Below are 21309 nucleotides of genomic sequence, written 5' to 3' on the forward strand. Positions count from 1 at the left end.
AGTCTTTTAGCTGCAGGTAGGTGGAGGACCAAGTGATTAGCAGTCAGGCCAGGAGTAACCTGATATCAGTTGATCTCAATACAGGTGGGAAGGCAGGGTTCAATTAATCATGCAAAGATCCGCCAAAGGCTGGTCTTCTGTATTTCTCTCTCTTCCTCTTCTCTTTATAAGTCCCATTGTACCTAGCTTCTTCAGCCATTTGCTTTTTCTGGAAGCAAAATAGTCTCCCTGTAGAGGAAACCCAGGTGGCGTAGTGGCTAAGAGCTACAGCTACTAACCAAAAGATTGACGGTTGGAATCCATCAGGGGCTCCTTGGAAGCTCTATGGGGAAGTTGTACTCTGCCCTATATGGTCGCTATGAGTCGGAATCAACTCCATGGCAATGGGTTTGGATTTTTTTATACATATAGGATAAGTGCTCAGAATAAACTTTCTGTCCAAATTCCCGTGAGTTTTGATTATTTGTTACCACTGGCTAGGGAGCTTTTGCAATTGTCCAATCAAGAGATAAAAAGAACTGGGTCAGTAAGTGATGCCCCTTCAGGCAAGCTGATGAAGAAAAACAACTGTTTTAAGTCAATTAAGTAATTAAGTGCTAAACTATTTGTTTCAGACTGCTAGGCCATCTTGGACAAGTCCTTTGATACCTTAAAGCCAGTGTTTTTAAATGACAAAGCACTTCATATGCATAATCAAATTTCTGTGAGTTGAAGTATCTGTCACTTTCATTCAACGTATTATGTTTAATGGGGAGAGAGATGTTTAACAGGAAGATCGAGACTTTCTTGTTTGCTTGTTTCTTGTCTGTCTCCTCACGGGCTGTAAATCACCTTGCAAACCGGCGACGTTGATGAGTCTCCAGCGCGCTGGACAGTGCACACAGTAGGCGCACAGTGAATACTTTCTGAAGGAAAGACAGAAAGCCAAAAACAAAAAGACGGAAGGAAATCATGTAACGTCATGAAGAGATTCCTTCGTTCTTTCAACTGCTATTTACTCAACAGCGCGTGCTAGATGCTAAGGATACCTGCCCTCCAGGTATTGACATTGTCGGTTCTGGTTTTGATTCTGCTACTCCAGAGGCGTGGAACCCGAACAAGTCATCTACCTCACGCTTCAGGCCTTAGTTCCTACTTTGTAAAATGTGGCGCTGGTCAAAAATGAGATGAAAATCTCATCAAAAGTGAGATGACCCTTCAAGCCCCTCCCCCGCCGCCACGATTTCACTTTGTAATTCTTGTGCTTTGCCCTTTGGCTTCAGCTCCGGCTTTTGCTGTGAGCACAGGAACGTGCTGGCCGCCACCTGGCCCAGGTTTTTGGCCCGCGGAACAGAAGGGTAACCACTCCCCAGAACTGGCTTCTCCAAGAGCTCTGGAAATCCTCAACAGTAACCGATTTAGTGGCGGAAAACAACGTGGCACTAATCGCTCCTTTTCCTCCAGGTCCGAGGTGGAGGAGACCGGCCCCGCGTCCTCCCTCCAGGCAGGCTGGGCGCGGCGCGGGACTCTGCGGACTCGAGTTTTCCCAGGTCGGGGAAGGTGGAGGGGGCAGGCGCCCACCCTGCGAAGGCCCCCCTCCCCCCGAAAGGGGACGGGGCTTCAAATAAGGGCCGGGGGGCAGGAGGAAGGCTCCCATTGGCAGGAGGGCGGGTGACGGCAGGGGCGGGGTTTCTCGGCTGGGGAGTCAAAGGCGGGGGTGCCAACACCCGGGTGTCAGTTTCGGAGTCCCTGCCTCCTCACCCTAGTGTGGTGGGCCCTCCAGCTAAGGCTCGTTCCCTGTGTGGGCCGAGAGCTCCAGCCGCCGGGCGCCCCCACCCTGCCCCGGCCCGGCCCTCTCGCCATCCCCCCGGCCTCGGGGCCGCGCGCGCGTTTCCTCCGAGGTGCTGCGCTCCGGGCGACTTTCTGTTTGTTTCCATCTCTTTCCTCTTTGTTACTCTGAAAACCTGTCTTGCAAAACCCCTCACTTGGAAGGGAGTTGCACTTCCCGAGACAGGCGGTTGCCGCGGGCCGCAGCGACCCCTCCAGTGTCCCCCGCCTGCCTTGCCCGCCGCCTCGGTTCCTTCGCCCCAGGAAGCCAGCCGAGAAGCTCATTGATGCACCCATTCCAGTGGTGTAACGGTGAGTCCCCGGGCGGGGAGCGGACCCGAGACACGGAGGGGGCCCCAGGTTGAAGATGGAACGGAGGGCTCCTTCGCCCTCTCCAGCTAAGTTTCCCACCAAATGCGACGCGCCAGCCGGCGTCCCCGCGCCCGACTCCGCTGGGCGCAGCGCGGCACTGGAGAAACTCCGGCTCTGACTCCAGGGCTGGGGAGGCTCGTGGCGTTTCTGAGCAGGTGGCGGGCCGGGGCCGTGGGAGCCGAGGGGTTCGCGGCCTTTGTGTGGCTGCTTCGCTCTGCTCTCCCCTTCCCCAGCCTTTGTGCGCTCCAATTCCGTTCTTTGTTTGCGGTGGTCGGAGGAGAATGGCATCCGCGCTCGGACTGGGATCTCCTAGAGGGAGCTCAAGTTCCCCTGCCTGAAACTTTGCAGGCTATTTTAAATATGTATACAATGCAGCGTGCGGGACGGGGCGCGGGGCGGCTTCCTCTCTGTCTTTGTTGGCTTCCCACTGGCTGCTAGGGTGGCTTTTGTGCCTCTGGAAGACGCCTGATTAAAGAGTGTGGCTTTATTGAATTGATTAAACCTTGCAGCTGTCTCGGTGCCCCACCATCCTGGAGGTGCGGGGCTGGCGTCCCGGCCTGGTGCGAGCTGTGCTCCGCAGCTCCCAGGCCAGACGGCGGTGCCTGCCCCCGAGCTTTGGTGGTGGCCGCACCTCCTGACACCTCGCCTGGGGGATGCTGCTGCCACTGAGTTCATCTCATCCGAGGCTTTTTGGCGGTTCAGGTGACACGGATTGGGCTCTGGCTCTGATTCCTGAGTCAGGTTAACCTGAGAGGAGGATCTTTCTGAGCGAGTCAGTTCAAAACCCCGAAACCCAACACCTTCCAATGGTGCTAGGGTCTTGACCGGATTGTTCTGAAGCTTAGAGAGTTTCTGGGGAAGGAAAAAAATAATTACAATAAGAATAAAGCAGCTGGCCTTATCTCTGAGTATGGCTGACTGACTAACGAGGGGAAAAAAAAAATCCATTCATGAGAGCAGACTCCTGCCAGATCTTGGATTAATTATATTTCAAGAGGCTTTTGTTTTAAGGCAGCGTTTGGGCAGCATGTGTACGAGTGTCCCCCATCCCCCTCTTCCTTTTGGCTGGTCGGATCTAATTTCCTGAAAATGAACCAAGCTGTGTGTGATAGGCGGGTGTTATGGGAGAGGGGGCGTGTTATGGGAGAGGGGGCCGGAGGGCGGGGGTTGAGGAAGGACTGGTGCATCCCGGCATCTGGGAAAAATTCCCGTTGGCGGGGTAGGAGTAGCAGTTCCCAGATCACTGGTCTTTTCTTGGCTAGCCCTCTTCTTGACGTCATTCCCGCTCCCAGCCTCCGCGCTGGGATGAGACACTCTGGTGTCCAAGCTTTCATAGGTCGGCGGAGACAATGAAACAGAGGCCTAGGCGAAGAACCCACACCGTGGGTTACACCGCCCTCACTTTTTATGGGCATCACCCTCACAGGAGTGAGGTTTTTAGACCCACCCAGAGACTTGCTGCTTTCTTTTCATTTCTTAAAGTGACAGAGATCTTGTTCTTCCACTCCAGAGAGGAAGCAATCCCCTTCACCCCTTTGTGGAAAATATCAGGAGCCCCTCTTTTCCTGAAGCTGGTACTCACTGTACTTCTTATAAGTGTTAGAGGAAAAACTCTTTTGTTTCTTTCTTTTTAGTAAGTTGTACAAGCAAAGGGTCCCCATCCTCTTGGCTATGAAGCTCTTCCTACCCACCTCTCTATCATGGCAGTCCCAAGCTGGCCAGCTCACTCCTGGAGCCCCAGAAACCAGTTGCCATTGAGCAGACTCTGAATCATGGTGACCCCATGTGTGTCAGAGTAGAACTGTGCTCCACAGAGTTTTCGATGGATGATCTTTTTTAAAAAGTTGATTGCCAGGCCTTTCTTCCAAGGTGAACTCAAACTTTGGGTGAACTCAAACTTTGGGTGAACTCAAACTTTGGGTGGACTCAAACTTTGGGTGGACTCAGACTTTGGGTGGGCTCAGACTTTGGGTGGGCTCAAACTTTGGGTGGACTCAAACTTTGGGTGGACTCAAACTTTGGGCGAACTCAAACTTCCAACCTTTTAGTTAGTAGCTGAGCACATTGATCGTTTGCACCACCTGGACTCCCTGGAGCCCCAGGGGAAGCCTATAAAAAAAAAAAATAGCAGACTGGATAAGATGAGATAGAGATGGACTGAGCAGAGGACTGCCAGGGCCAAAGTATCTGCGGAGCATACATACATACCCGTACCCTCTGCAGCAGGCGCTGCCACTGCTCTGCATGTTCCCAGAACAGAAACCCAGCTGAGGATCTTTGGGACCCTAAGTCCAGCTCATAAAATGGTGTATGGAGAGGCCAAGGCGCTTAGGGGATTAGAGCCTCTTCATATAGCATCACATATTGCTGAGGCAGGCGGTGGGGATACGAGCCTCCTGGGGAGGAAGAACTCATTGGCATTGATGATAGCTCCCTGGAAGGGAGAACCCGAGGCCCTACTCTGGAGTGGACTGAAGGTTGTCCCTCTCCAGCTATCCACTATGCTGGTTCATGGAAATTCGATCCTTTGGCTTATGTAGAAGGCAAATGTTTGAGTAGAGGAGGTGTGAGCTACTTTCTTTCTCATCCCTGCTGGAGCATAAGCAGCAAGAGGCTTCTCACTGGGCACTCAATGTTTACTACCCAGTTATTTTTTTTAATGTTTTCAACTTCATCAAAAAATCCTTCGGGACAAGAACTAGTTCTTTCACGTGTTGTTCCCCACAGTGTCTAGGCCAGTGCATAAAGCAAGCAAGCCCTCAACAATACTTGTTGGTTGACTGGTGATCCATTAGCAGAGGGCAATTTTCCCAGTCATCAGCCTTCTCATTTTGAAGTGGGAGTTTTTGCCAAGGGTACCAGGTTGTTCTGAGGAAATGAGGCAGAAATAGAATGAAAACAATGGGAAGCTTAGGGAAAGACTTTATAAGGAAATAGTAACCCATAAAGAAGGTACGATATTATATGAGCAGTTGTGAGAACTCGAGCTTTTTGTCATGCTTACGTTTTTTAAATTATCTATTAACAAGTTATTGCAAATACAGTGCCAAAACGCTAGGCTAGGATCTGGAGAATATACAACAGAGGTCCAAGTTGCTGTCCTCAGACCTAGGGGGGTTCCAGCTTGTTACAAGAATCGTATATACTCAGTGCCTCTGTTTTTATTTTCAGGATTATAGACACACGTCTTCTGTGCTACCCCGCTTTGTGTAGTGAAATTCTTTGTGTCTGTCTTCCTCCCTAGATTGTCAGATCACCCAATCATTCTTCTGTCCTTTTATCTTCAATGTCTACTACAGTGTTTGTCATATAACCAATGTTTACAGCATGTTTGAGTTTAATCAAATTGATGCTAGAAACAGTTGGGCAATGTAAGGTAATTACTGAGTAACCAAGTTTCAGAACGGTGAACACTATAGAATTCAAGGAAGAGAGGGGTCACTGGAGTATGGAAGACTAGGACTGGTGGACTTCTGGAAGGGGAGGCCTCATCAACAAAGGTGTGGAAACAGGTGAGGACAAGGTTGGCCAAGAAATAGTAGATTGGACCGCGGAGGGTAGTGGTGGAGAACTGAGATGAAGTTGAGAGACTGGTTAAGAGGACACGAAGTTATTTATGAGTTTCAGAACTACATAATAAAAACTTAGTGGGAGGATGTGTCAGGCATGTGGGCTTAATTAGAGAACTGTGAGACTAGAAACAGGGATGACATCAATTAGGTAGGAGACTGTGGTGAGTAATGTGTTTGGAACAGGGACATGGAATAGAATTAGACATGAAATCTAACAGAAGTTTGAAGGAGGCCTCATTACATGGTCACCAACTCAAGTATACAGAATGAAGACAAGATGTGCAGTGTTTGCTCCCAGTATTTCAAGCCAGCCTTCTCCTGAGTTATGGTAACACTGGTAACTATCACATGGTTTTATTAATGGGTATATTAATGAGTCCTGGCTACTAATGCAGATGTCTAGAAAATATCCAAAAGCTATGTTGAGGGCCCAAGTACTGAGAGGCCTCTGGAGCCAGACCTTCTTAGCAGTTTGCAGGAGGACAAGTTATTTAATGAGTCTTTTTTTCCCATTTGTGGGGAAAGTAACATTTTACTGTGGCATTAAAAGAATTAAATTAGAATTATGGGAACGTGCTTGAAATGTGGCAGGCACATGGCGAATTCTAGTTTTATCGTCTCACCGCTTTCTCAAACTCAAGAATTTTATGCTTATCTTTTAAATCTCTACGTTATTTTTGCAAGCAGAAAAAACACAAAACACACTCGACCGGCTTATTGTTTTGTGTGTGTGTGTGTGCTTTTCTTTATGGTTAAACATTACATAGACGTTACTAACGCTTGGAGCCAGAAGTCCCAAGATAGAGTGGCTCCAGGGTTGGTTAATTTGGCAACTCGGCTGACATAATCAAGGACTCCCAAGTTCCTTTCCCCTTTCTTTTCTGCCATTCTCAGCTGGAGGCTTGAGGTTGGCTGCTCTCTTTACAGCCACAAGTTGGCTGCCCCCATTCCAGGCGTTTCAGGAAGACATGACAACACCCATTTGTCTTAGGAGTGAGAAATCCTTTCCTTTTCCAGAGTCTTTTCTTCTCCAGCAAAACTTCTCACCTGTTTACTTGGCCAGAACCTGGTCACATAGTTACCTCACCTCAACACCAAACATGGGCAAGGGGGAGGTGACCACCAGGCATGGCAGACCAATCAGTATTTATCCCTGAGTCATGTAAGAAACGGAATTATCCATTGGGTAGCCAGCGCTTCTCATACTGAATGTGCATAGGAATCACGTGGGCATCTTGTTAGAATATAGATTCTGATTCAGTTAGTGTGGGGTGGGCCTGAGATTCTGTATTTCTAACAAGCTCCCAGGGGAGGCCACTGCTGCTGTGGAACTGTATGTTGAAGCTTCAAGTAGAATGGGGTAAAGTGACCAGAAAGGTAAGCTGGAACACCTCCTCCGCCACTTTCTGGAACACTGTTCTAATCTCAGCGCCTACCACCTATTTTCTGGAGCAGCTGCCGTAATGACAAATGACCTTTCAGTTTACAAAGCATATTATTTCTTACACCATTGATTTTTGTTTTCTTTACGTATTTTCCTCATTTTCATATGACAAAGCAAAGCTTAGAGAGGTAACCTCTTAAAGGTCACATAGCTAGCTAGGGAGAGACGAAGTTGGAAATCAAATACAGGTTTTTTCTCAACTAGGCCTCTTCATTTTGCTGCTGTGTATCATCTTCTCTGGAACTGAGTTTTCCATTTTCTGCCCTGAATCCACAGTCCCCTGGATGGAGGTGCTGTTCTAAGTGCATTGTGTACTAGCCCATTTCACAGATTGGTTAGATGACTTGCCCAAGATCACATAGCTAGATATAAATCCAGAGCCATTGAATCAGAGACATAGGGACAGAGATTCTACCACTTATCTTTCCATCCTTGTTAACCAAGAGTAACATCAGCCCCAGTGCTAAATTTCCAACTAATATGATTTTTTTCCTCCCCCTTTTGCAGGGTGTTTCTGCGGCCTGGGACTGGTTAGCACCAACAAGTCCTGCTCGATGCCACCCATCAGCTTCCAAGACCTTCCTCTCAACATCTACATGGTCATCTTTGGCACAGGCATCTTTGTCTTCATGCTCAGCCTCATCTTCTGCTGCTATTTTATCAGGTGGGTGGATCGCTAGCCGATCTGGGGTGGGGGAGCCAAGAAGGAAGAAGCCAGGGGTAGGGTCAGTTGAACGAGGTGTCCACCGTGGAGTTCCTCTCTTAGTTACTACTGGGGCTGCTGCTTTGAGGACATGGCTTAACCTGCCCTTCTCTGGGCCCCTGAGGCCTGGTGTTTCTATTTACATCAGCCTGTCAAGTTGTCCCAGAGCATATAAGTTCACCATGTGTTTGGCTGCATCCTGCCTCTTGGCCAGTTATTCTAAGGTTGCCTAGAACTACTGTCTGCCAGAGGCTCGTTGTAACACAGTTGGTGGTCACTTAACTGCCTTTTACTCCTTCCTGCTCATACCCCCTGGGTGGCCAGGGACAGACAGGTGGATATCAGCTACACCAGTGGCATCTTCCATTGCCCTCCTGGGAAATCCTGTTGTCAACCCTCCCGATGGTAATATTAGCAAACTGATGTCTGGAGAGCCACTTGTGGATCCTGCCTTGTAAGCTATTTTTCGTAGTGAAAAAAAAATTAAAACGTCACTTAATCTTAACTGCTTAGAGATCCAGGAAAGGATATGAGGTTGGCAGAGCTAGCCAAGCTCCAGGGACTGTTTCTTCACCTCCTGTTGAAGGACATGGGAACCGATGGCTGCTTTCTACAGAAGATTTTGGGTACAACTGGTAGTTCGGGTAAAAATCAAAATAGTGTTTCCTACTGGCGAGTGCTTTTGGTGTTGGCAATTCTTCATGGTATGAGACTGTCCTGTCCCTCAAGAGGAGCCCTGGTGGCACAGTGGTTGAAACATTTGGCTGCTAACCAAAAGGTTGGTGGTTTAAACCCACCAGCTGCTCTGTGCAAGAAGCAGCACGGATGTGGCAGTCTGCTTCTGGAAAGATTTACAGCCTTGGAAACCCCACGGGGCAGTTCTCCCCTGTCCTACAGAGTGGCTATGAGTTGGAAATGAGACAGCAGTGAGTTTTTTTGTTCCTGTATATCCATCGAGTATTAAACATCCTCGACCATTGGAATATGCTAGTAGTCCTGGACTAAGCAAGAGGCACAGCAGGCAAACCTATTTTCACTGCTAATTGCGTAGTAAAGATCAGCATGAATCCAATTTTCAAAATGTGGATATGGATCTGGTTCTCACCTTTCCACTTCTCCATCCTCCCACCAGCCACTAACATGGCACACTCTCCCCGATCCTAGCCTCCCAGGGCTGGGTCAGAGCTCACAGGTTAGAAGGACACCTTCTTTCAAACTGCCAGATAGGCAGACAGCAGCCTCTGCTGGCCCTCACTGCCCCAGTGGGTTCAATAATTCGCTTACAGAATGACTCACAGACTTAACCGAGAGTGCATCATACTTACGGCTACAGCTCTATTGTGACCAGAAAGGATACAAATGAAGAGATGCATAGTGAGGTCTGGGAGGGATCACAGCGCAGAGCTTTCTTATCCAGTTGAGGGGCATGCTCTCCATGAATAGTCACCAACCAGGAAGCCTAAGTCAACTATCTTTGACCTCTTCGCCCTCAGAACTTTTCAAATGGTCTGTAGGACTGGAATTTTCCACTTAAGTGTCTATGCAGAAGATTGTGGTTTTTTTTCCCTCTTGCACAGCTGAGTCTGAAATTTGCATCTAACTATTTAGTAGATGGGGCCCTGGTGGCGCAGTGGTTAAGAGCTTGGCTGCTAACCAAAAGGTTGGCAGTTTGAATCCACCAGGCGTTCCTTGGAAACCCTATGGGGCAGTTCTACTCTGTCCTCTAGGGTCGCTATGAGTCGGAATCGACTTGATGGTAACGAATTTATTTAGTGGAGGCGAGGATCAATTTCTGGTTTAATCTCTCCCCCACTACCCCATCCCCCTTCCCCAGACCTGAGTTTTCTTTCTCAAATTCTTCTGTCTTCCTGGCCCTCCACCTCCCCCCTCCCCTCAGTCAAGCAATTCTTGCAGTTGCCCAGAGACTGAAGATGGAGACACAGCAGAGAGGTGTTTGTGACGAGGCTGGGAGGAATCTGTAAAAACCAGCTCTGTTTGCTCTCTCCCTGCTCCTCACACACAGGCACATGCATGCCAAGCTACAAAGGTGGCCATGAGAGCAAAACTGAGAGGAAATGGCTCTGGTCCAGGAAGCAAGTAACTGGGGTTCATTTCATAATTCTGCTGCTAAGAGGTGTGACCTTAGGTTTTTATCTACTTTGTATCAAACGCCTTCTGCATACCAGGCGTGGTGGTCAACATTTCGCAAAACAGTTAGCTCATTTAATTCTCAAAACAACTGTCCAATTTAGGTATTTGCCCACTTTATAGATCTGGAAGTTCATGCTCAGACAGCTAAAAACATGCACCAGATCCAATAGAGCGAGGAAGACTTAGAGGTGGGCTGACCTGGTAACACTCCATCTTTCAGGCACCTTCCATGTCTTTGCCTTCCATGATTCTTACTCTTTGAATGGGAGGTGAAGAGAGCAACTGTGGCATTTGTGGCCACCCCTTACAACTGGACATTGGGGTTCAGAAGAAGAGCAGGTTGGGGATCTGTGCATTGCTAATTTAATATTTCTCTTTGGCTGGAGTAAAAGAACAGACCGGTAACCACATGATACTCAAAACTATCCCCAGCGAGGCAGTGTCCGGCACCACCTCTCTCTTCTGCAGTAATCTCCTCATCACCCTGCCCTCGGTGCTCTCCAGCCAGTTGACTCTGGAGTTGCAGGGTTCCAGAGACCCGCTGGTATATGACAGCCTGTGTGTGACTATATATAGAAAGATACACAAGCACAGAAGCCACTTCCTCTCCCTGCTTCTCAGTTTCCTCCCCAGCCAAAATTGGCCCATGACCACAGCCTCCGACCTGGTGAGCTCATCAGCCAAGGCAAGTCTCCGCTCCCAGCTCCCCCGGCCCCATTCTTTCCCCTTTTCTCAGAGTGGACCTCTGCCCTACACAGGATGGAGGGGACAGTGAAGTAGGAATTGGCAGGAAGGGAACGATTATTTTCAGGACCTGCAGCATTGTGTGCTTCAGAAGGGAAAAGAGACAAGGCAGAGCCCACTGGCAGTGGCTGGAAATGGTCTCATTGAAATTGGGTATTTTTAGTTGCTTTGCTCATCCAACAGCTGAGAAGGCCACCTGTCCCAAGCTGTTGGCACTGCCTCCCCAGCTGGAGGGCCCCTGGTCTTTGCTTTTGGCTCTGTTTCCCTTGCTACCTTTTTGGCCCTGTTTTCTTCACAATCTCTACCTCCCTGAGCTGGGAATCTGTATGCAGGCTGGAGATACAGCTCTGAATCCTTCCCTGTTCTGAGACCTGAGCTGTGAGAATCAAGGCTTCTGGGGTATTCTTGGGTAAGACCACTAAAGGGGGAGCCCAGCAGATAAGAGGAATGAAGGGGGCAGGGGAAAATTGAGACCTAGGCAGTGGTTACAGCAAGCAGAAAGACACAGCATACTACCTAATTATAGCCATGTTGTAGATGAGGCAATTGAGGCTCAAAAAAGATGTGGGACATTCTCTAGTTCACCACTTCTTTATGGGCTCTGTACATACCTCATAATAGAGCAATAGTGTCTTTCTCCTTCAGAAGGTGGTTGTGAGCTTTCTGACAACAAGAACACTCTCTTCCGTCCCCAGCCTAACTCAGTGTCAGGTAGATGATAGTTGCTCATTTAGGCATTGGATGCATTCTGCCCTGCCTTCTCATTTGGAGTTTGGAACAATGGTGAGATAAAATACATGTGTATATACACCTTTTCTGGACCAAAAAGTTCTCGGCAAAGTTAGGGATGTAGGACAGTGGGAGCACTAATTAGGTCTTCAGCCCAACCGTTGAATGGGTGGGAAGGACCTAGAGGAGAGCAAGGGTTGGGGGCGGGCATGAGTGTGCAGCACATCACACAATGCCTCCACCAAGAGAGCCAACTATGGTGCCCAGCCCCCAACACCATGGCAGGAGTCCACTTGGACTGGAGTTCTTGAGAGACTCCAGGAACGTAGGACCTTGCCAGGTCTCCTGACTTCCTATCAGGGACAACTGAGCTGACTGGCAGCCTGATCGCTTCCTGGACTGTGCTTTGGGCATGGGATCTGCTCCCACCTTCTGCCTCTTCCACCACTTGGCTCTGGTAGCAGTTTCGGCGTCTTTGGTTCTGTCTATGGAGCATCTTATCTCACCCGCCTTGCTTGGGGCTTTCCATGATTTGAAGTCCTTTTTCTCTAACTCAGCTCAGCAGTCTTTTGCCAGATCATAAATATTGTAGACTTTACAAGAAATACAGCCTCTATCACAACTCTTCAACTCTACTGTTAGGGTACAAAAGCAGCCATAGACAATACACAGATGAAAGAGCATGGTTGTATTCCATTAAATTTTTATGGACACTCAAGTATGAATTTCATACAATTTTCACACATTATGAAATGCTATTCTTTTTTTTTTTCCAACCATTTAACAATAAAAATCCATCTAATCTAGTGGGCCTTACAAAAATAAGCAGTGAGCTGGATTTGGCCCTCGAGCCATAGTTGCCAGCCCCTGTTCTAACTTGGTGAGTTTCTGCTGATTTCTTCTAGTAACTCCAGCCTATGGTAGAAATAAGTGGAAGATAGAACACCATCTGGCTCCCTATTATAGCCCATGTACATTAAAAAAAACAGTTGTCATTGGTCAATTCCAGTTCATGGGGACCCCATGTGTTAAACCCAGTAGAACTGCTTCGTAAGGTTTTCTTGAATGTAATCTTTTTATGGAAGCAGATTGCCAGGACTTTCTTCCACAGCACTGCTGGATGGGTTCAAATTGCCAACCTTTCAGTTACTGAAAACCAAACCCAGTGCTGTTGAGTCAATTCCGACTCATAGCAACCCCATAGGACAGAGTAGAACTGCCCCATAGAGTTTCCAAGGAGCGCCTGATAGATTCGAACTGCCAACCCTTTGGTTAGCAGCCGTAGCTCTTAAGCACTACGCCACCAGCATTTCCTTTCAGTTAGTAGTTGAGCCCAAAAGTTTGTGCCACTGGGGACCTATTATAGCCCATGTATAGGAGGTCATATAAGCTACCTGCCAATTTTAGATTGAAAGTTTCCCCCACTGGAAATAAAATAGCAAAAACTCAATGTATAATTGTGGTCCTGACTATTTGCATAGGAAGCTACTCAGAGCTGTAGACTTGATAAAAAGTGGGGAGTATTTCCCAAGACCAGATTATATTCTTAAGGAAGGCTATAAACAAATTGGTGGAGCAGGCCATATTGTGTGGTCAGGAACATAGGATCTGTCATCAGATAGACCGAGTTAAATCTGGACTCTGTTGCCAACTAGCTCTGTGAAGTTTGGGCAAGATACTTCTGGGCTTCATTTTCCTCTTCTGTTAAAAACCAAAGACGACAAGAAAAGAAAACTACAGGCCGGTATCTCTTATGAATGTAGATGCAAAACTCCTCAACAAAATACTGTAGAACTGGACCCAACAACATATTAAAAGAGTCATACACCATGACCAGGTGTTTTTATTTCAGGAATGCAGGGATGGTTTGACATTGGACAATCAATCAATGCAATAAACCACGTTGATAGAACAAAGGAAAAGAACCACGTGATCATCTCTATGCAGAAAAAGTATTTGATAAAATCCAACATCATTTCTTGATGAAAACCCTAAAGAAGATTGGAATAGAAGGGAAATCCCTCAATATGGTCCAGGGCATATATGAAAAGCCAATAGCCAATATTATACTTAATGGAGAAAGGCTGACAGCTTCCACCTTGAAATTGGGAACAAGACAAGAGTGCTGTCACCATGTCTATTCAATATTGTATTAGAAGTGCTAGCTCAAGCAATAAGAAAAAGAAATAAAAAGCATCCAGACTGGAAAAGAAGTAAAATTATCTCTATTTGCAGATAATACAATCCTATATATAGAAAATTCCAAAGAGTCCACAAGAAAACTTCCAGAGCTAATAGAGGAATTTAACAAACTTACAGAGTACAGGGTCTATAAACAAATATCAGTTGCATTGTTATACACCAGCAATGAGAAACCTGAGAAGGAAATTAGGGAACCGTTTCCATTTACAATAGCAGCTAAGAGAGTAAATACCTGTTGCCATGGAGTTGATTCTGACTCACAGGATTAAAACTAACCAGAGATGTGAAGGACTTATACAATGAAAACTATAAAATACTGCTGGAAGAGATTAAAGAAGACTTAAATAAATGGAAAGATGTTTCATGTTCATGGATTGGAAGACGTAATATTGTTAAGGTGTCAATACTACCCAAAGCGATCTATAGATTCAATGCAATCCCAATCAAAATTCCTACAGCCTTCTTTATAGAAATAGAAAAACTAGTCCTCAACTTTATATGGAACAGCAAGAGGCCCCAAATAGCTGAAACAGTGTTGAAAGAGAAGAACAAAGTAGGAGGATTCACACTTCTGGTTTTAAAACATACTATACAGCTACAGTGATCAAAACAGCCAGGAACTGGAATAACAGCAGACACATAGACCAATGGTATAGAACTGAGAGTCCAGAATTAAACCCACATGTCTATGATCAACAGATTTTTGGTAGGGATACTAATCCCATTCAATGGGGCAAGAAGAGTCTTTTCAATAAGTGGTGCTAGGAAAACTGGATTTCCACATGCAGAAAAATGAAAACGGGATACACGCACACAACTGAAATGCCCATCAACAGATGAGTGAATGGACAAATAAAATGTGGTACAAAATACGGTACTCAGCTAGTAGGAGGAATGAAGCCTTGATATACCCTACAGTGTGGATGGAGCTTGAAGACATTATGCTGAGCAAAATAGCCCAGTCACAAAAGGACAAATATCGTATGACCTTACTTAGATACGAAAAGGCAAATGTACAGAGACCAAAGTTCATTAGTGGTTACCAGGGATGGGAAGGAGGGGAAAATGGCAGGTTAATGATGATGGAAAGATCATAACGATTAAGTGTAGGATTGTATAGCCAAGTATTGTAATTGCTGACGATAAGTTATACACCTGTAAAAAGTTGAATTGGCAAAAGCTGTGTGATATATTTACCACAATGAACAAAAAAGAAAAAAAATAGAGTAACTGCTAAGGCTGCTTATGTATAAACAAACAGCTTATGGGATTTCATTACTTGGTTTGGAGGTTTAGGGTCATGGTTTCATGGAATATCCCAATTAATTGGCCTAATAATGTGTTTAGTGGTTTTCTTCTATATCTTAGTTTCATTGCATAGTGCCTGGGTTCTTGAAAGCTTGCAAGCAGCCATCCAAGGCTCGACTATTGGTTTTCATTCACCTAGAATAACAGAAGAAGGAGAGTCAGGAATAGGAGGAGGAAATGGAATCTGTGGCTAATTGCCTCCAGGAACAACTGCCTGCTTTGCCATTAGACCAGAAGAAGAACTGGATGGTGCCTGGCTGCCATTATTGAACATTTTCGAAGATTCCACAGAAGAATCCTGATCAAGAAGGGGAAAATGTAGAATTTAAAATGCTCATGAACTCCAGATTTTCTGGAGCCGTGGAGGCTGGATGAACCCCAAAACTATTGCCCTGAGTTGATCTTTAAACCTTAAACCCAAAATATCCCCTGAAGTCTTCTTAAAATGAAACAATGTTGTTGTTGTTGTTAGTTGCGCTCGAGTTGGTTCTGACTCATAGCAACCCTAAGCACAACAGAACGAAACACTGCCCAGTCTCGCGCCATCCTTACAATCGTTGTTATGCTTGAGCTCATTGTTGCAGCCACTGTGTCAGTCCACCTCGTTGAGGGTCTTCCTCTTTTCTGCTGACCCTGTACTCTGCCAAGCATGATGTCCTTCTCCAGGGTCTGATCCCTCCTGACAACATGTCCAAAGTATGTAAGACGCAGTCTCGCCATCCTTGCCTGTAAGGAGCATTCTGGCTGTACTTTCAAGACAGACTTGTTCATTCTTTTGGCAGTCCATGGTATATTCAATATTCTTCACCAGCACCACAATTCAAAGGCGTCAACTCTTCTTCAGTCTTCCTTATTCACTGTCCAGCTTTCACATGCATATGATGCGATTGAAAATACCATGGCTCGGGTCAGGCGCAACTTAGTCTTCAAGGTGACATCTTTGCTTTTCAACACTTTAAAGAGGTCCTTTGCAGCAGATTTACCCAATGCAATGCGTCTTTTGATTTCTTGACTGCTGTTTCCATGGCTGTTGATTGTGGATCCAAGTAAAATGAAATCTTTGACAACTTCTATCAATTCAATTGACAACTTCAATTCAAAAATGAAACAATAGTTTACTTTAACTAGTAAACAATGTCAGCTTTGGGCATTATGCTCTTTTAAGAACTATATGTATGGGATCAAACTGACAACAGCAACTTGAAAGTTAGGTAGGAACCTTAGAGGGCAGTGAGTTTATGTTAACATGGGAGCAACAACTCAGAAAACGAAGATGAGAATGGTTGCACAACTTGAAGAATGTAATCAGTGTCACTAAATGATACATGTAGAAACTGTTGAATTGGTGTATGTTTTGCTGTGAATATTCTCAACAACAGCAAAATAAATAGAATTTAGGAAAAAAAAAAAAGAAATCAGCTCCCTCTTAAGATCATTTGGATTCAATGAAAATATGAATGTGGTAGTACAGAGATTGATACATAGCAAGCAAGTACTCAGTAACGGTTCCGGTCTTGCTGTTAATAACCACATGCTGTATTTTGGTTATTGAGAGTTAAAGCTTTATGCGGGCCACCAGCCTAAAAGGAAATGAGGAAAACAAAGAAGGGACCATGTGTGTTTTATCTCGCAGCATGAAGGGAAAAGTGTCCCTTGGTTCCAGATCACTTATACTCTGTGGGTGGAAAATTCTCCAGGGTCAACAGAGACTATTTGTCCTGCTACCCTGGCTTAATGGAAATATTCCTTTTAAGAACATTTAACTCCTTCTGTATGGAGCCCTGGTGGTGCAAGGGTTAAATGCTCAACTGCTAACCAAAAGGTCGGCTGTTCGAACCCACCAGCTAATCCATGGGGGAAAAGACCTGGTGATCTGCCCCTGTAAAGATGATAGCCTAAGAAACCCAATGGGGCAGTTCTATTCTGTCCTCTAGGGTCCACTACGAGTCATAATCAACTTGGTACACAGTAACAACAACTCCTTCTGTACCCTCAGTAAGCACATTTTTATCTATATAGTTTGGATGCCTGAAGGAATTCATCTGTTGGGAAAGGGCAGGGAGAGTGAATGAATTATGTGGGGTGCTCTGCTGGAGATGCCTCCTGTCTGTGCAACCAGGCAGGAAAGTGTGAGACTATTGACCCTGGAGAAATTTTTAGTCATTAATCAACTGAGTGACCTGCTAAGTTCAATCCTGCTGCATGGTGTCTATGGGACAACCCCAACCCCCAAAGAATGCCCAAGCAGCCAGCCAGCCTCTCCTACTTTGATATCATCACTGGGTTTATGCAACGGTGTAGTAACGTGCTCTCTTGCTTTTTTCCCTCTCCCTCAGCAAACTCCGGAACCAGGCACAGAGCGAGCGATATGGATATAAGGAGGTAAAATACCTAAAGCTTTCACTTTTCCTAGCTTTCTGTGTCTACTGCTTGCCTTGATGGGGGAGGGGAGGAGAGCAAGTTCAATCTCTTCTGGCCTGGGATACCCCTGGGCTTCCCCTCTGGCCTTCCCTTAGGCAAACTCCTCCACTTCCTGTCTTTGAGTCTGGTTTGCCCCAGGCAGTGCCCCAAAACTTCCCCTTCACAGGGTGGGAGAAGGCTTCCCTTTGAGGGGCCAAGAGCCCCTTCACTGGTTGGTTCTACCCTAGCCCTTTGAGGCCTCCTGTGGTTGGTTTCTTCTGACTTCATACCTCCTCTTTTCTCCTTTGGCTTCCCAGGTGGTGCTTAAAGGTGATGTCAAGAAGTTACAATTATATGGGGTGAGTGTCCTAAGGCAGCATGCGGGAGGTCCCCAGCAGGTAAGGCAAATGGCACCTTACTCCAGCTCTCGGCCTGGGTGCTTTCAGGAATCTTTTCAGTCCCTGCCTTCCTATCTCCTTTGGCTAAATAAAAGGGACTCATCCCAGCAGGTGATCAATATATGGAATTCATTCTCTCTGGAAATGACACAGGCAGAAAACAAAGAGATCCTAAATGGGCTTGTATAAGTATAGAAAGGCAGGCATAATTGTTAAGGGGGGATGATTACGCCACTCCCATGGAAGACACGGGTTTCAGACCCCATGTCCTGATTCTTCACTAAAGAAAATAAAGGCCTCATATCCTGTCTGAACAGACTGCGACTCTGACTCGGTAGGCGTTCCTATGTTTTTCCCTACTTCTCTCCCATTCCCCTGCACAGCCCTCATTCCTTAGATCCCCTCAACTCTGACTCTTTAAGGAACAGGTCATTTCCTATTCTGTTCCCAGCCATGCCTTTGAGGCTACTTAACTCATTCCCCAAGGCATCCTTCCATAACCACAGACACACCTATGCTATACAGACTCTGCTTGTGGTTGTCTGGGAGAGGGGAAGATCATAGGTATCGCTAATCGTGAGACTGCCTAGACGTGGCCTCATTCCATTCCTCTTTTGATGTCCGCTATTACATCTCAAAAGTTCAGATGTTTCAAGTAAATCTTCTTCTAGAACAGTGTTAAGGTAAAATTAAGGGATTAACATATAGGGAAATAAGGCTGGATTTAAAGAATGTAACTGACCACTTATGTTATCCACACCCCCAACCTTACCTCCAGTTATTGCTAAGTGCCCTCTCACCAAATGTACTAGGCTGCTAAGGATTAAAACCCATTCTTCTAGATCAGCACTTTCCAATGGAACTTTCTGTGATGACGGAAATGTTCTATATCTGCTCCATCCAATATGGTAGCCACTAGCCACATGTGGCTGTTGAGCACTTGAAACGTAGCTAGTGTGGCTCCTCAAATACATTTTTAATTTCATCTTATTTGGGTTCATTTAAATGTAAACAGCCATATGTGACTAGTGGCTACCATATTATCAGTATAGTTTTATAAAATATGACTAAGGCTTCTCTGGCTGAAAGAAGAGACTGGGTGGGCTATATACAGCTTAATTTTCTCAAACAGGATTAAGATCATGGATATTCAGGACGGATGAGTGAGGTTCTTCCTCTGATCTCTTACACTTCCGCCTTTCTCTCCACAGCAGACCTGTGCAGTCTGTCTGGAAGACTTCAAGGGGAAGGACGAGCTAGGTATGCTCCCATGCCAACATGCCTTTCACCGGAAGTGAGTATCCATTGAGGATGTGTGTTGAGGGGAGCCTCTTGAAAGAGATATAAGCAGAGAGCACCTTCTAAGTATCTCTCAGTCCTTACCAGCTCCCAACTACCCCTTTGCCAGTGAAGCCCGAGATCCTGTCTGGTCTGGGCACACCAAGCAAGCAGAGGGGTTAGATTGAGGAAGGCATAGAGAAGCAGCTGGGCTCTAAGGATGAGAGATAGGTAGAGCGTGGTGAGATGTATCATCTTAGAGAATAATAGGTCTTTTTTGCCCACAGGTGTCTGGTGAAGTGGCTAGAAGTACGCTGTGTCTGCCCTATGTGTAACAAGCCCATTGCTGGTCCCTCAGAGGCCACTCAGAGCATTGGGATCCTATTGGATGAGCTAGTGTGAATGCTGCCTCTACACCAAGACCTGGCGGAGACCTCTTGCCTTTTGGATGCCTGGTCCCTTTGCACAGCTACAGTGAACAAGACAGTTGGATGGTGATAATCATGCTCACCCTGAAGGGGAAGATGGTGTAGGGCTGGTCTTTGCCACAGGGTGACACCAGTGCCAACTTGCCCCACCTTTCTGCCTCCTGAAGCCACCTTCCCTGCTACTCAGTACTGATGGCATCACCTGTCAAGACCACTGCATCCTGGTACCGGACTATCTACCTACCTTGTCCCTGCTCTGGGAAAAGAAATATGCCCCTCTCTGGCCAAGAACTTGGAGCACTCCACTTCTAGGTTCTCCTTAGGAGGACAAGCCAGCCTTATTTAGAAAAACGGATGACCTGGGCTCTGCCCACCTGTAACTTCCCCTCCTCTTCTCTTTGCAAAGGGAGGTTAGGCGGGAAGGAAGGGAAAGATCAAGGAGCCAGATGCCTCCAGTGGAGGTGAGGGAGCCTCTGGGTGAAGCAGGGAAGTGCAGGGACATAGGAAAGGAAAAAGTCAATGTTTACATGGGACCTGTTGAAACAAAGGCTGGCTGGCCAGCCGCATGGCTGGCTGACTACAGGGTAATAGGGGGCAAACCCTCCCCCCAGTTAGCATCTGAGGTGCTATCCAGTCTCTCTTTTCCTTAGTTACTCTCAGAGCTTCCTATTACATAGTGGGGTTTGAGTGCCCCTCAGAAGCAGGGGCTTGTTTTACACTCAGATTGATTCCCAGGGTTTTTTCCCCTAAAGAAGCAAAAGGGGCCTGGGAATGAGGGTGTCTGAAAGTTAAGGTAAAGAACAGAAACCTCCTTCTCCTTTGTAAATAGTATTTTTATATGTCATCCTCACCATCTCAGGCCTTATACATGGAATCCCCAGAATAAAAAGGGGGTCGGGGTGGGGGGTTGGGGGGGTCTTCTGTTCCTCCCCAGAGTGGGTGAGGATGGGAAAAGGGTATGTATTTAAAGAAAATTAAATTTAATAACAAGTTTCTCTAACCTCCTTGTGCCTGTGGTTGTGGCCTCTGCCTGTTGGGTCTTTTCTGTCAGTAGAGGGGAAAAAAATTCTGTCTGCTTCTTCTCACTGCCCACCCAAAACAAGTGTACATAAACGGAAACGCTCCTAATCCTTAAGAAGAAAAATTGATATCCGATCAGCGCCTGTATAAAATAGGTTAAGACTGATACCGAGGTACATTAGGCCTGACTAAGCCAGGTTCATTTCTTTTTTTTAAAGAAAGTTGATGTTTTCAACCACACACTTGGTTTGACTAAGACATGAAATTAATAGAATTGTACTTGTAATTCAAGCAATTGTTGGTGCCCTTACCACCACTAAAAATGTCCAGGTTGCCACCATGGCAGCTTGGTCTCTTCCCTTATTACACTTTTTTCTTACCTACTAGCTGACAGTCAGGAGCCCTGGTGGCACGATGGTTGTAAGTGCTCAGCTGCTAACTGAAAGATCGGCGGTTTGAACCCACCAGCCGCTCTGTGGGAGAAAAGACCTGGTGATCTGCTCTCGTAAAGATTGCAGCCTAGGAAACCCTGTGGGGCAGTTCTACTCTGTCCTACAGGGTCGCTAAGAGTCAGAGTCGACTCGACGGCATACAAAATTTGGTGAATTCCCATTTATTTTGTTTTTTCTGTTCGTGCTTTTGTTATTATATTAGATAATCCATTGTTGGAAGCTAGGATTGACAGCATGGCCCCTGCTTGTCCTTCATCCATTTTGAATTTGTTTTTGTGTATAGTGTGAAGCATGTATCCTGT

General features: G+C 46.3%; 1 protein-coding gene across 1 annotated transcript; it reads left to right on the forward strand.

Annotated features, from left to right (window-relative positions):
* Positions 1 to 1688: 1688 nt before the first annotated feature.
* RNF122 (ring finger protein 122) lies at positions 1689 to 20436 on the forward strand. The gene is made up of 6 exons (XM_003412543.4): positions 1689 to 2118; positions 7702 to 7858; positions 17368 to 17413; positions 17749 to 17790; positions 19041 to 19123; positions 19395 to 20436. The coding sequence occupies exons 1-6, from the start codon at positions 2094 to 2096 to the stop codon at positions 19507 to 19509; spliced, it is 468 nt and encodes a 155-aa protein (XP_003412591.1). The 5' UTR covers positions 1689 to 2093; the 3' UTR covers positions 19510 to 20436.
* The last annotated feature ends 873 nt before the right edge of the window (positions 20437 to 21309 follow it).

This window comes from Loxodonta africana, chromosome 19 (assembly GCF_030014295.1).
Source record: "Loxodonta africana isolate mLoxAfr1 chromosome 19, mLoxAfr1.hap2, whole genome shotgun sequence".
Classification (NCBI taxonomy): domain Eukaryota; kingdom Metazoa; phylum Chordata; class Mammalia; order Proboscidea; family Elephantidae; genus Loxodonta; species Loxodonta africana.